This window comes from Oreochromis niloticus, linkage group LG20 (genome assembly GCF_001858045.2).
Source record: "Oreochromis niloticus isolate F11D_XX linkage group LG20, O_niloticus_UMD_NMBU, whole genome shotgun sequence".
Lineage (NCBI taxonomy): Eukaryota > Metazoa > Chordata > Actinopteri > Cichliformes > Cichlidae > Oreochromis > Oreochromis niloticus.
Window position 1 is genome coordinate 35,399,510 of NC_031984.2, and position 14,588 is coordinate 35,414,097.

Sequence of the window (14,588 nt, forward strand, 5' to 3'; positions counted from 1 at the left end):
ACCTCTTTAGCTGTTAGGAGACCGAAATGTCCCATGTGAGACATCAAATGGTAAAAGCTAAACTGAAGTGGACACTCTTGCTAGTGTTACAACAGCCATAAAGAAGTGCTTTGTGTATGCACCATAACTGACCTCCTCCATATATTCAGGTTCTGAGGCAGAAGCATCCCAGCGGTTGTTAAGGATGAAAATGTTGGGACTGGAAAGTCGCTCATTGACCTTGTGAAAGAAGGACTTCTCCTGCAGGATGAAAATGTACTAATGTTTGAAAAAAAGGAATCCGTGAATGAGAAAATACAAATGGTTGGCAAAAAATGTTAGGTTCACATTTCTTTATACTCAAAGAGGCATTATTGAAGGAGGCACTGTTACTCTGGATAAGACCTATCCTATCAGGACAGAAATCTTTCGTCTAAGAAAAAGAATCCTTTGGAATACTTTGGATTCATCTGTGATGATCTTTCCTGACGGCAACTATAGAATTATTCTTCTGTCAAAAGTCATGTGCCAAAAACAAACAAACAAAGAAAACAAAAAACAAAACAAAAATCCAAGCAAATAATTTCAAGGTAGCATGTTTTCATTGGCACTCATGCAATTAAATGCCTGCATCCTAACAGTCAAAAGTGAGTTCATTTGAGTGAGCAGGATTCAGCTGTGAGCGCAGACAGCTACCCACAAGAGCATCAAACTGCAGCAGTGTGCAAAAACCAGGCTTCTTTGTGCACGAGGCCGCAGAGTTCTACACATGTTAGTTGTTGAATTAATTGTGTTGGCGGCAAAGCATGAATACCTGTGCCTGTTAAAAGAAATTATTTGCTTGGATTATGTCTTTTCCTCACACGTGACTTTTGACAGGAAAAACACCATATAAGCAAAATGTTCCCAATGCACAGCAGTGTCACACAATCCCCTCACTGCAGAGCTTCAGCCGTCTGTTTACATCTCTCAGACTGCTTTGATACATCATCAACAGTCCTGTTTGAACCTCATCTCTTCATGCAGTTCTTACCGTTTGCATCAGTGTGGACTCAGAGTTTGCCACAAGAACAAACACATCAGCATCCAGACAGAACTTGTCGATCCAGCTGTCGAGCTCTGTGGTAACATCAATCCCTGGGCTTGAGATGGAAACATGATGTTAAACAATAGAAGCGGAGTCCTCGCCAAGTCACCACAGCCACTTTCATTATAAAGAAAATTTAAATCCAATATCAAATACTCTTATAGTAGTGCTGCCACAAACGATTATTTTGATAGTCGACTAGTCACCGATTATTTTTGCGATTAGTCGACTAATCAGATCATGCATCCATTGAACGTAAAACGTCCAGCTTATTGCACCAGCACGCATCTGCTCTTATATAACTATCATTAGCTTACAACTTTAAGTGTTTAAGGTATGTGCTAACTAAAAATAAAGACAAGATGATAGTTTATTAAATTTAAATGAAATTTGCAGATTGTTTCGGTGGAGTTTAATAAACTCAGCCGTCTGCTCCTTGCTATCTAAAATATAACAGGACACTGGAGTATATTCTCGAGCATCTCACACTTCTGATAATCAGTTGTCTGCTTGACATTTATTCAGCTGTGTAAAAACTATAACTTTAATCTCAGCCAAACCGATTTACTCATAAACAAATAAAATACTGAAAAAAGCCAAACAATAACATTTTTAAGTTATCTAAGTGACTTATATATCATGTTTAACCTGAGTAGTGAAAGACGGCGGTGGGTTTGAAAACAATTTGCCGGGAGTCCGGTGTTCTCACGGCTCTAATGAGCCTTGCCCCCGGCTCGCTATCGAGCTGGTGGGTAACAGACGTCTCCCAAAACGTCGGAGCGCTTTTGAAAATATGTGGTGTCTTGATAAACCGAGCAGATATTTGAGGTTTACACAGCTACATTCTCGCCTGAAAATATGTTAAACGTTTATTTTGTGACCCAGAAAGAATAATAAGAGTAACATTAAAACTAACTAGCTGCCGCCACTGTTGGAAACTGAGTAGGGCCGCGCTATGAATTCTGGGACATACCTTCTTCTTCTTCGGGATTTAATGGCAGCTGGCATCCTTGTACATGCAGTGCTGCCATCTTCTGTTTCAGTCCGTTATTACACTCTTAAATCCTACTACTTATTCCTGCGTCTTTTGGGATCTTACAAAGCTTCAAACGACGCGTCGACTATTAAATTAGTCGTCGACGATTTTGATAGTCGACGTAATCGTGACTAGTCGACTAATCGTGGCAGCCCTATCTTATAGTGAAGCAGAAATACGGTTTGGGACATTTTAGTGAGACAAGCCTCGGTCTCACCCTGCTTCAAGTTAGCCAACATCATTCCAGTCCCCGTAAAGTCAGCCACCTACAGTCTCAATAACTAAGCCGCCGCCTTCTTTTCCAGATATTCCCTTTAGGGGTCGCCACAGCAGATCATCTGCCTCCATCTCACACTATCCCAGAATCCTCCTCTGTCACACCAACACACTGCATCTCCTCCTTTGCAGTTGCCCTCAGCACTACCTGTCTCACCTCTTTTCTGAACTCTGCACAACGTTCTTGCTACTTCAGCTTCCACCATTTAACTCTTGCCTCTGCCTTCACTCAGTTTGGAAATCAAAAAAAGGTTCTTGACTTCCTAAGTCATCCCACAGACTACCATGATGCCATCCACAGTATCCTCTCTCTAACTGTTAAAGATTTCTCCTGAAAAAAAAAAACTACCCAGGCTACTTGTGTTCACAGCTGTCTTACACTGTGTCACTGTATATAATGCTGCTGCTGTTGGCACCGTAAGGCATAGATTCAGACTGGCAGCGTGGCAGTATGCCATCAATGAGAGTAGCTCATTCTTTATTTTTGCATTAATAAATGCTGCTGTCTGTGAGCTGCAATCACTCATCCATTCTTTTTTTCAGCATCATCACAAATTTCCCTGATATCCTGTGATATAAATTTGAGGCACTGATCTTCCACCCCTGGTTCGGTCAACGGTCAACTTCCCAAAGGTCTCAGGAAGAAAAACTAGGATCAAAAGCTACAGGTGACCTTTTAGTGCTCCTCCATAGAGAGTACACTTCCCTCTACCTCAGCAGGAGCAAAAGCATGTTAAACCTTCTCTCGCATCCTGGTTTTCACTTGTCTGATGTTCTGTGGCCACTACAGGTCCTTCAATCACAGCTTCTGTCAAAGTCCCATAGCAGCAATGTACTTCAACGTGGACTGACTGTGTCTTCTCTCTGTCTCCTCTCTCTGGCAAACATTTGACTAAATGTGCTGTGACACTGTTTTACACAGGAAAAGCTGATGTCACGAGGATTCCCAGGCATCAACATTAAGAACAAAAAAGAAGAAAACCCATAGACAATGTAGTAGCTCATCACTGATCCAACACAGTTCACAGGTTGGTCCCAATAAACTGACAAATATGGCCCCGACCATCAGGTGATCTCTGTATGCAAGTTTGATTCCATTGTCTGGGTGCAGTAGAGATTCTTGTGAATTGCGGACGGACTTGCAGATGCAGGGATGGCTTCCAGTGGCTCTGGACCAAAAGGATTTTGATGTTCTGATTCAGCCGAATGCAGAGCCAACTGCCGTTATGGTTGGACGAGAACTAAAAACATTCTAAAAGCAACTAAGAAGCTAGTCAGTCACCTACAAGCAACATGAAAGGGTTAGAGCCCAACTTTAAGTCAGAGTCTTGAGCAAGTTATTCTGAAAGCTTCTGTTTGAATTTGTCTGAAATGCCACATTTTCAAAGGTGCTTTAATTGTTATACACATTCTCTGCTGAGGCAAACTTTCATATATGCAACCTGCTGAGTGTTACCTAATTAAAACAACAGAATGAAGCTCTGCTGTAAAGCTATAGGGGCGCAAACTGTCATACAGATTTTCAAGCATTCAGTTGATGATGCAGGAAATGCAGAAATCTCTTTTCTGTGTATTCCTAGTGCTGCTGAGTCTGTTACACTGTTTACAGCTACTACAACGCAGACTGATCAGTTACATCTGTAGGCTATTTATCACCATTAATAACTGTTCAGTCAGTTCATTTCGCTGTGGTGTTCTTTATTAGGCTATGCCAGAGTTAGAATTGAGCACACTGAGTAACCATTGCAAATTTAAATTGATCAAATTTAAGGTTTTAGAAGTCATGCATGTAGTTTTAATGCTAGAATAAAGCTTAGATTTCAAGGGGGCAGCTAAATAAATACAAAACAGCTTCTTGTACCGCCAGCTGTGTTTCTGATTATAATTAACTCACAAAATCCAAATTTTAAGTGCAAACACTGCAAATGCTGAAAGAGAACTTGTATGCGAGGGTGTGGTGTTTAACTGAGGCTCCTTGGAGGTCGTCAGCCAAGTTTGTTAGTTGTGAGAAAAGCATGACAAAGCTTTTCAGGTCTGTTATAACCCCTGTCCCAGCTCCTTTTTAAAGAGGTTGCTGGCTTCAAATTCAGATAGAACATATATTTTAAAAGAACACATTTCTCAGTTTTCCAACTCTGATAACTTATCTTTGGACTATCACACACACTTCAAATGATTTCCAAATCACTGCAATTTGGTTTACGTTTTCAATGGGACCACACATTTACTGGAAATGGAACTGGACTTCAAAAATGGCCTCAACTACTTGCAAGACCCCTAAAATGATTCCACAAAACATGTATCTGACCTGTCCACCAGCACTAGATCATCCCTGAGCAGAGCACACTTGGCCTTAGGCCACATGACACAAACAAGGCTGCCAGCATCCAGATCTTCATCCTGGTGGAGAGCATGGGCCAGCTGGTTCACTGTCTGGAACCACAGACAACATGAGAGTCAGATATGAAGCTTCCTTGCCACACAGAGTTGACTAAGTCAGCTTTGCTCACCTTTATGTTCTTCCTCTCCTCAGAGCCTCCAGTGAGGATGAAGGCCTCATTCCCATCTGTGCCCTCCACCCTCAGAAAGCAGTTGGTAGTGTGTCCTATCCCAGATGGCAGAACCTTGTCACACAGCATGGCATTGATTACTGAGCTCTTCCCATTACTGGTCCTGAAGAACATGTAACAAAGCTGTGATCAGCGTCTAACCCGATTCTACCTCGAGTCATGAAATAAACTCGCACTTACTTTAAGTTGGAGTTTAATGCTTAGCTTTCAGGTTTTTTTAAAGCTATTTTCACAATAATCCAAAAACTGATTCAGTCATTTTCAGTCAGATAAACACTGTAACAACTAGAGTGAAAAGAGGGTATAAAAAACATGTACATACCTTCCAAAGAAAACCACCTTCATATGCCGGCGGGCTAGAACTTCTCCAATGCCGGTCACCTTGGCAAGATAACCCTCGACCTCCTGGACCTGCTCCTCTGTGGCAACCGGGTCTAGCTCTTCACTTTTGTATGCATCTAATAAATCAAAGTCATCAGGCAGAGGTTAGCTTTCATGCTGAAAGTTATCATATTCATTCAAAGTGATTTATGCCGCCTTCTCAAGATCAAAACACAGACCTTCAATGACAAAAAAGGCCTGACTGAGAAAGAAATAGTATGACGCTGGACAGACCACCTCATTCAAACTCTGTGAGCAGTAATGGCTGTGGAATAAACAACAGAACACACACTCAAAACACACTAAGCAACCAGCCACAGATTATCAGAGGTTTTGGTTCAGGCGGGGAGGAGGCTGGGTGTCAGGATGAAGCGTGGCTCCCTGACTTGTATACACTCATTATAATAATTTCAGGCTTTTAAAGCTTTCTTTGAGATCTTCTTTGTCTTTTTCCAGACATGTGCTTGTGTTTAACATGATCTTACTGTGTTAATTGGATTTGTCAATCTAACTGGTTTCCTGTGTTGTGTAGTGCTGTGTCTCAGGCTGGTGCTGATAAATTTTACTGACCACTCCCTGTGAACTTCAGTGTGCCCCGACTATAAGCCACAGCTTATCGTCTACAACAGGGGTCGGCAACCTTTCTGATGATGAGTGCCATCTAAAATTTCCTCAGAAGTCAATATGCCATATGATTGCATTAGCAATAAATTTAATAACGCTCTATATGAACAGTTACACACTATATAGAACAACTTTATAGAATTATATTTGTTCGCAGATGTTGGCAGCTATCAGTGAAAAGTTATCAGCTATTTTAAAACAAAAAAAGACTTTTTATCCATAACAAGAACTCCATAACAGCAAATGAACTGTACAACAGAAAATGCAAATGCTATTTATGGTCTCCTCACAACAATGATAAGAAAAATAAACTGGGCCAATATGGCATGTTTGTTAATACAGGGACACACATGTTAATGTGATCTCTGGTCTCCCACTCAGAGACACAGGTCTCCGAGTGTCCAGCATTCAGACGGCTACCTGAGGACACTCATGTGAGAGAAAATCTGCTCACACAGATATGTAGAGCCAAAAACTGTCAATAAGGCCTCTGCAATGTTCTGAAGACAGTTAAACTTGTCAGGTAGTGATGTCCAGCAGGTGACAATGCAAGCTCCATAAACATGCACAGCTGTGGATTCCATCTGCGTTCGTAGTTCTGCAAACTTTGACCCCCACAGAGTCAAGCTTTTCAGTTCAATCAGCTGCATTTCGATGTCGCATTAACTGGCATTAACTCAACCAGTTAATGCGAGACAAACCCAGCTGCTCATTAAAGCTTTCTGGTTTGATCAGAAAAGAAAACATTGGTCCATACACCTGAAAGTCCCTAAAACGCATTGCGAATTCTGTCTACGGATGTATCCGTGTACTTCCGCGGTGCTAATTCCGCCCTGAGCGGGCAGCTCCTGAAGCATTTGAAGTGTTGGAATGTGGAAATTTCAACATCGCTTGAAAAAACTGCCAGCTAGCAACGTCCCTCTCACCGGTAGGCTAAGTTATTTTTAGCCAATTAAAAGTTGAATCTGGTAGTTGGGGTTGTTAGCTAAGATACCGTCATTAAGAAGCGGCAACTAATGTGTCTATGCAAGCTAATTTGCGATGTGCACTGCTGGCCCGGCCATTTATTTTCTTAATGCACCTTCTCAGATTAATTCACTGTGTGTCGTGCCCAGGGCTGGACTGGGATGAAAAATTGGCCCGGGCGTTTTGACTAGAGACCGGTGACAGTGATGTACACTGTCTTGTTGGTATATGTATGATTTCTATACATTTTACATCAGATAAAAACTTTGGTTGTAAGATTCAGATAATTATTTATTAAAAGCTAGACATTTTAAATGAGAATAAGAAAGTATTTCTTTGTGCCCCCCTCTCCCTGTTAATGCCCTACCTGGCCCCCTGGCAAAACTTTGCTAGACCCGCCCCTGCACAGTTACCAGCTGACAGCTACATAAAAAAAGGATCCTGGTGTTATTTGTCTCTCAGAAACAGTTCATAACTTCCCTTCAACTCATCCATGTCACCTAAAAGGTAAACCTGTTTCTCCATCACCTGTTCAGCTCTGATGATTCAGTAAGGACATCTCCTGGTTTCATCTTCATGTTTCCCTCTCACCACATATCCAAACCGACATCATGACCAGCAGTTTTTACAGCTGTGGCTCCAGCAAACATCAGCTGATACTAGAAATTAATATTAAATAAATTCTAACAACAGCTGATCAAGCTTAAACGTGCTGCTGTTGTTTAGCGCGACATCCGCTGGTTTCCTCTTTCTGGCGCAAAGTGGGCGATAAACAAACAAGAGAGAAAAGCTGATCAGCTGATCATTGATCAGTTTCATGATTGAAGTAGCAACAGGAGAGGGAGGGGGAGAGAATGCGAGAAGAAGAAACAGCTGTGCAGCGTAAAGACGCAGAATAACTCCAGCTTTGTGTCTTTTTCCATTCTAGCTGAAGTCCGGGACAAACTGTGTTCCTTTTCAGCTCAATACGAAACGCGTAATATTTTCTCTGAATACGGGATGATTTTTTTACGGGACGGTTGGCAACTTTACTAACTAACCTTATGAATAAAATAAAGTTCACTATCAGTAACATCATAGCACCCGCCCAGCTGTATAGTAACTCCGTCATGCTAGCTAGTACGCAGTACGAGTTATTGTAACTGATGGTAAAAAGTCAGCACAACGAAAATAAACTCCACCTAAACTTGGTTTATATCTGACCCAGATAGACTGCAGGTCATAACTTCTTACCTGAAGTTCATCTCCAAAAGTTGAATCTCTTCATCTTGACGTAGCGTTTTGTGGGAGAAACGTTGAATGGTACTCATGGCCATTGATCAGTGGTCTTTGATCAACAATCACTGACCAAAACCCACTGATCAAACACCACTGATCAATGGCCATGAGTACCAGTCACAGAGATTTGGGGAATGGCTGCAATCACAGCATTGTAAGATGCAAATGTACTGTTTATAAGATTGGGGAAACCTGCAGTCAGCTGAGACTGAAGAAGTCACTTGGATGAGTGACAAAATGTTTCTCCCACAAAACGCTACGTCCAGATGAACAGATTCAACTTTTGGAGATTTACTTTCCTGGATGATTGAGAATGCATCAAGACATACCTGAAGTTCAGTTCACCTGACACTCGGACCGGCGGCTGCCTCGGGTCTCTGCTCCTCCCCTTTCCCTCATCCACCTGCTGGCCTCTGTGGCAGCTCCACCATAGCCACCACCAAACAACTGAGTTATTTTTACACATCGACCAGCATCTGGCCAATCCACCACCTATCATTGTTTATACCGTTACAAATAAATAAATACATAATCGGCCCATAAAAACGAAAAATCACCATCGGGCACCCGGTATGCCAGTCCAGCTATGGACAACCAGTCCAGCTATGGTCGTCCCATCAGTTAACCCTGCCCAGGGTTGCCGACCCCTGGTCTACAGGATGTAGCACACTCAAATAATTCAGTGTGAAACAGACTAGGCTTGCAACTATCAATTATTTTAGTAATTCATCGGTTAATCAAGTAATCGGATAAGACACTTTTTTTTTTTTTAATTAATGAGCAATGAGGAAAAAACACAGCTCTTACAGAATAAACTGCTTATTGGTTTCCATTTTAAAAAATGCAATGTTGTAAAGTTTAACTGCATACAACATCTGTTTAAAAAAAAAAAAAAAACCCACCTTGGATTGTATGTACATGTCATATTGACATTACATTTTTTAAAGAAAACATCTTAATCCCCGAAGGCTTTCTGACATTAAAAGGAGGCAAGTTTTAGTGCTACTGAAAACAGATGTCATGACGGTGTAGATCATGGGTGTCCAACTCCCGGTCTCAAGGGCCGGTGTCCTGCAGGTTTTAGATGTGTCCTTGATCAACACAGCTGATTTAAATGGCTAAATTACCTCCTCAACATGTCTTGAAGTTCTCCAGGGGCCTGGTAATGGACTAATCATTTGTTTTAAGTGTGTTGACCCAGGGTGAGATCTAAAACCTGTAGGACACTGGCCCTTGAGGCCTGGAGTTGGACACCCCTGGTGTAGATGTTAATTAATATTAATAATAATTTGGTGTCTTTCCTAACAACCCTCAGAGTTTTACTGGCCCATGTACATTTTTATTGGCTTGTGAAAAAAGCTTTTATATTTATATTTTTAAATATTAATGCAATTTAATTAATACAGTATCTGATATGATTTCACTTTCAATCTAAAAAATGATATGAAAGCCTTACTTAGTCTAGTCCCCCCCTCACCCCAGGATTTTGGGGTCTGACGCTTATGTCATAAACATGACACAGTTGATCGATCAATCCATCCATCCAAATGCATTTGAAAACTGAAGAATGTGCTACTTCTGTGGCTGACCTTAATGAATGCAAGGCTCCATGTTGTCTTTTTGTGTCTCCAAGTAATGTTCTGACTGTACTACATGCCCACAGCAGGTTTAAAGCGTCTCTATGACAAAAAGCATGCAGGCTGCTGTCATGCTATCTGTACTGCAGGGAAATAAAATAAGTCTATCCCAGTCTATCCCAGCTGACAGCACAAAGGTTACCTGGGACTGGCTAGCGCAAGGTAGCAGGATCAAAGATACAAGTTGGGAAAGCATTGCAACACTGATAGGCATGGCCAAGTGGTTTGGACAGAGTACAGAAAAATATCAATTCAAGCAAGACTCTTTACATTTGTGACTTTTAGGTGTAATAAAGGGGTAAGTGTGTGTTCGGCGTTGTAGTACCTTCCAGGAAGGAAGCACTCTCCTTGATGTAAGCCCCCAGCTGCTCAAAGATCCCATTGATCTTCTTCTTTGCTGTGACAAAATGTTTAAGCGGTGATGCGTTCACTTCCGCCATGATTCTCTTTTCCTTCTTGCTATGAAATGTTTTGGTGCTGAGTCGTGGAAATACCAGAGACATGGTACTAGAGAGATAAAACATCACACACACCCAGTATGTTTGGCAAAAGCGACACATTATTCAGTGCAAACACATTTACTTTGTTACTGCAAACTGGACTGACAAGCTGTCTGAAATAGGAATTCGGCCATCACTCGTCTAATAGTGCACTGCATGCTAGCCAGGGGTGGCCTTAAAAGACCATTTCATTGGTGACAGCCTATTATTTGCTGTAAACAAAAACTGTTTTCTTTACAATTATCATTATCACACTCTCTCACACCATTTTTCTAATAAAGAAACCAAAACAACTGTTGAGGCATGGCTTATTGTTAATAAAATCTGTCAATCTTCTTACTCTAGGCATCTTTCCTCCCAAACATTTGACATAGAGAGGTCATTCCACACCAAATCAACCTGACAGCAATGGACTGATTTAGGCAACAAGCTGGGCAGAAAAAAAAATCTATTTACATTTTTCTCTTCAACCTGCAGGGGAATCCGCAATTTTCAATCTAGAGCCATCATTTGACCCTCAAATTGTAGGAAATTGTGTCCCCTTTCCCACAAGGTGCTCTTCAAAGCCAACAGATGTATACTTTTTGATCTGGAGGCATTTAAATAAAAGGAGTGCCATTTCAGTGATTGATGCAGTTCTATTATATTTAGATTGATTTAAGAAAAGCAGAAAGCAGCTGTTTTTCACTCACCCTCTCTCTCTTTGAATACATTTTCACAGCACAGAACACACATGTAGAGCAGCTTCTTTTCTTGATCTCTAAATCAAGCAGATACCATTTACAGTCTGGGTCTTATAAGCCTTTAAGCGCCAAGCCAAATAATGTTGTCATTATGGTAACGTGGCTGATGTTCTGACAGCTGATTAGCTGATTCATTTAAATATTATCATTGGCCAATTTAAATCTGCTCTCTGTGTGTTTTTAAGCACAGCCTTGTTTCCCTCTCTCAGACTAATGGCTCCTAAATGTGAAAAAGACCAAATTAAATGGTCATCCTCAGAAGGAAGAGGACGGCTACACAGTCCGTGTCTATCCTGGGACAAGGACTACAAGTACTTGGGCGTCCACATCCACTACAGGGTGAAGTGCATGACCAGCACAAAGCATGAAAACAAGAACGGAATGAGAAGGCTCTATTTGCTAAGGAAGCTGATATCCTTCAACATGGGCAGCAATATGATGGAGATTATCTGTCAGTCAGTTGTGGTAAGCTTACTGTACTTTTTCTTTGCTGTGGTCTGCTGGGGCAGCAGCATCAGAGCTGGTAAAAGTAACACACTGAATAAACTTACTAGGAAGGCTGGCTCTGTGATTTTAGAACTTAAAGAACCTAAATAAACAAGTGAACAAAAAAATAAAATAAACAAACAACAAAATATCTAACATCTAAAAATGTATTATAGAAAAGTTACAAATGAACTTTGGATGAAGTGTAGTACAAATAATAATAAGTTAAAATAAAAAAGTTTTTGTTTTTTTGTTTTTTTTAAAAAGAGTGCTCACTGTGAAAGACTGTAGCAGTCACTGACCTCACAACTGCTATATCTAAATCAGAAACAAATTTGAAAACAATATTGTAAAAGTAGAAAACTTAAAGATTTTCATCTTGTCCCCTGCAGCTTCTCTCTCATCCACCATCCATGCTGACCCTCCTCAGTCTACAGCTCATTCCCCCTCAGCTCATCTAATTCTTCTGCTCTGCACTGATTTCACTCTTTATCGCTCCCACTAGTTCTCTACACTCTGGACTCCCTGCTCAGTTCAGTTACACTTCCCCAGTTGCTCTGGACAGCCAGCAACCCACCTGGGACTCCACGTATACCTAATCCATTCTGTCACGGCTCAATATTCCATCTACAGCCGATTCAGCCAGCACCAATTATTCATCCTTTATCTAACTACAGTCCACTAGTCCCATGATGCATTGAGTTTTTCCTTTCCAGTCACCTTTCTCACTCAGTATGTGTTAATAGACCTCTCTGCATTGAATCATATCTGTTATTAATCTCTGTCTCTCTTCCACAGCATGTCTTTATCCTGTTTTCCTTCTCTCACCCCAACCGGTCGCAGCAGATGGCCCCACCCCTCCCTGAGCCTGATTCTGCCGGAGGTTTCTTCCTGTTAAAAGGGAGTTTTTCCTTCCCACTGTCGCCAAAGTGCTTGCTCAGACTGGGTCATATGATTGTTGGGTTTTTCTCTGTACCTATGAAGCGCCTTGAGGCAACTTTTGTTGTGATTTGGCGCTATATAAATAAAACTGAATTGAATTGAATTGAATAGTTGTTACATGAATTGCTCAGTGGCCTTAAGGTAAAATACTAATAGTAAAAGGGTTAATGTTAATGGGTGCAGTAAGCCAGGTTAACAGTTATGATAACTGTTTAATACTGACTTCTGAACATCAACCTGAAGTATTGGTTTAGTGTGATGAAGGTTAACTACTGCAGCCACTAGTGAGGAGGAGCAGCGGGTTTGTGTCAGCTGGAGGAGGCAAAGATGGCACAGTTTGTGGATACTGTTGCAAATCAGTATCTAAATTCAATATAAAATTTAGTATTCATATCTGAATACTCTTCTCTTTTGAGAACTTGATACAGGGTATAATACTATAATACTACAACCTGTAACAAAATAACTTCCCAAACATGTGACATATAAAGTATAAGCCTCGAACCACAAAGTGCTGGTAAATCAACACTAAGCAAGTTTCTTTTAAATGAATCAGGCTCCGTGTAATATCTGGGTAATAACTGCTTCTTATTGCTGATACCTGCTATTAGGAAAACATGAGCCTGATGTCAAGTCGTTTCTGCCAGTGTGGAAAGAGTACACAGAGAGCAACGGGCTAAAACGACTGATGACGACTTCCCGCACAGCTTTGGAAAACTACACTGATCATTTTTAGCACTCATGTAGCACCTCCGCTACATGAGTGCAGGTTTATGAGAATACTGACAAAGATGGCACTGCAGATCTATGAAAGCTTCATTACATTTGAAAAGAATATCACGAGTCGATCTTCAACTCATCCACGCAGAGTCAAAACCAGCTAAACATGCTGGTTCCGCTCTGTCACCGCCCCTGCGACCTTTCACACAGTGCTGAAGATAATATTGCAGCAGTGCCATCAATCTCTTAATGCTGCTTTTAATATAAACACAAATAAAAGAAAAATACTCGGCACGTTGCGCCAAGCTCTTTTAACACTGAGGCTTTCATCATCTTTGTGCAAGCTAATCTACATGTCATCAAGTACTCCGGCTGGACAAGCTCTGCTTAAGCTTCTGTTTCTCAGATGTCCCTCCATCTTTGTTCTTGACCATGACACAGAGTCCTGGTAACAGTTTGGAGTAGCAGCTCAAGGATAAATTACGAACTAGTTGACCTGTCAACCAACTTCGATCAGGAGCTAAGGCTAGCTTCACTAACAGCTTGCTAAGTCAGAGCCGTGGGTGTGCCTTACCGTGGATGGAGTCGTTCTTCACAAACAGTCCTCTTGCATTGTGCCCCCGAGGCTTCTGAATGCTCTACAAGTCACCGAGCTACCCACGAGCCCACACACCTGTACCTTATACTGATAACTCAAGTTAGCTGCTGCTGCAGCGGGCGTCTCTGCGTGTTCCAAGGACCTTAAAGTACCGAGTTTGACTTTGACCGCGTTGGTTTCTAGTAAACCCCAAAGACGTCAAACAGTATACTTTAAAGGTTGTTCTTTATATATTTTCTCAGCGCACACTTCGTTTCAGCATTGTGTCGACTACTCCGTTTACTATCTGCGCGACCCGCTCTCCTCTTTAGTGTCAATGGCAAACAGCTCTAAGGTGGAATACCGCCACCTGCTGGATTGGAGAATAGCTGTTGTGCCTCTGGTGGCAAGGTATGGAAGTAGCAGGGGCGTGGCTTTTAGCTGATGCTTACTGCTATGTGAGCCGCTACCCATGAACAAAAATACTTGTGCTTACAGTATTTTATGCTCTTTTCATAAAGTCTGTAAGTTTGAATGAGTCCCATATTTTAAACAAAGAAATAACATCAACCAGAGACAGTCTAGAGAAACCCATAGTTACTGTCATTATCAGAATGATCTGAAAATAGCTTGTATTTTGGCATTTTTAGCATTAGACCGGTTTTACAACAGCTTCACACACAGTGTATTTTATCAGTATTTAACAAACCAGCTTGCAAATGTTGTGCTTTAATTTAACAATCAACAAGACCCATTTCCACATTACTGCGAACAGCTACATTCACC

General features: G+C 41.3%; 1 protein-coding gene across 5 annotated transcripts in view; it reads right to left on the bottom strand.

The window, feature by feature from the left end:
• mfn2 (mitofusin 2) overlaps positions 1–14,163 on the bottom strand; it is a 33,164-nt gene extending 19,001 nt beyond the window's left edge. For 4 of the 5 annotated variants that reach the window (XM_003459822.5, XM_005465605.4, XM_019356270.2 and 1 more), the window contains exons 1-7: positions 13,800–14,163; positions 10,160–10,341; positions 5,271–5,406; positions 4,889–5,051; positions 4,687–4,811; positions 1,013–1,121; positions 133–240 (exon numbers count right to left, since the gene is read on the bottom strand). In XM_003459822.5, the coding sequence (XP_003459870.1) occupies positions 133–240; positions 1,013–1,121; positions 4,687–4,811; positions 4,889–5,051; positions 5,271–5,406; positions 10,160–10,337 (819 nt within the window). In that variant the 5' untranslated portion in view covers positions 10,338–10,341; positions 13,800–14,163. The remainder of the gene's footprint in view (positions 1–132; positions 241–1,012; positions 1,122–4,686; positions 4,812–4,888; positions 5,052–5,270; positions 5,407–10,159; positions 10,342–13,799) is intronic. The other variant, XM_005465606.4, reaches the window with a different exon arrangement.
• Positions 14,164–14,588: the final 425 nt, after the last annotated feature.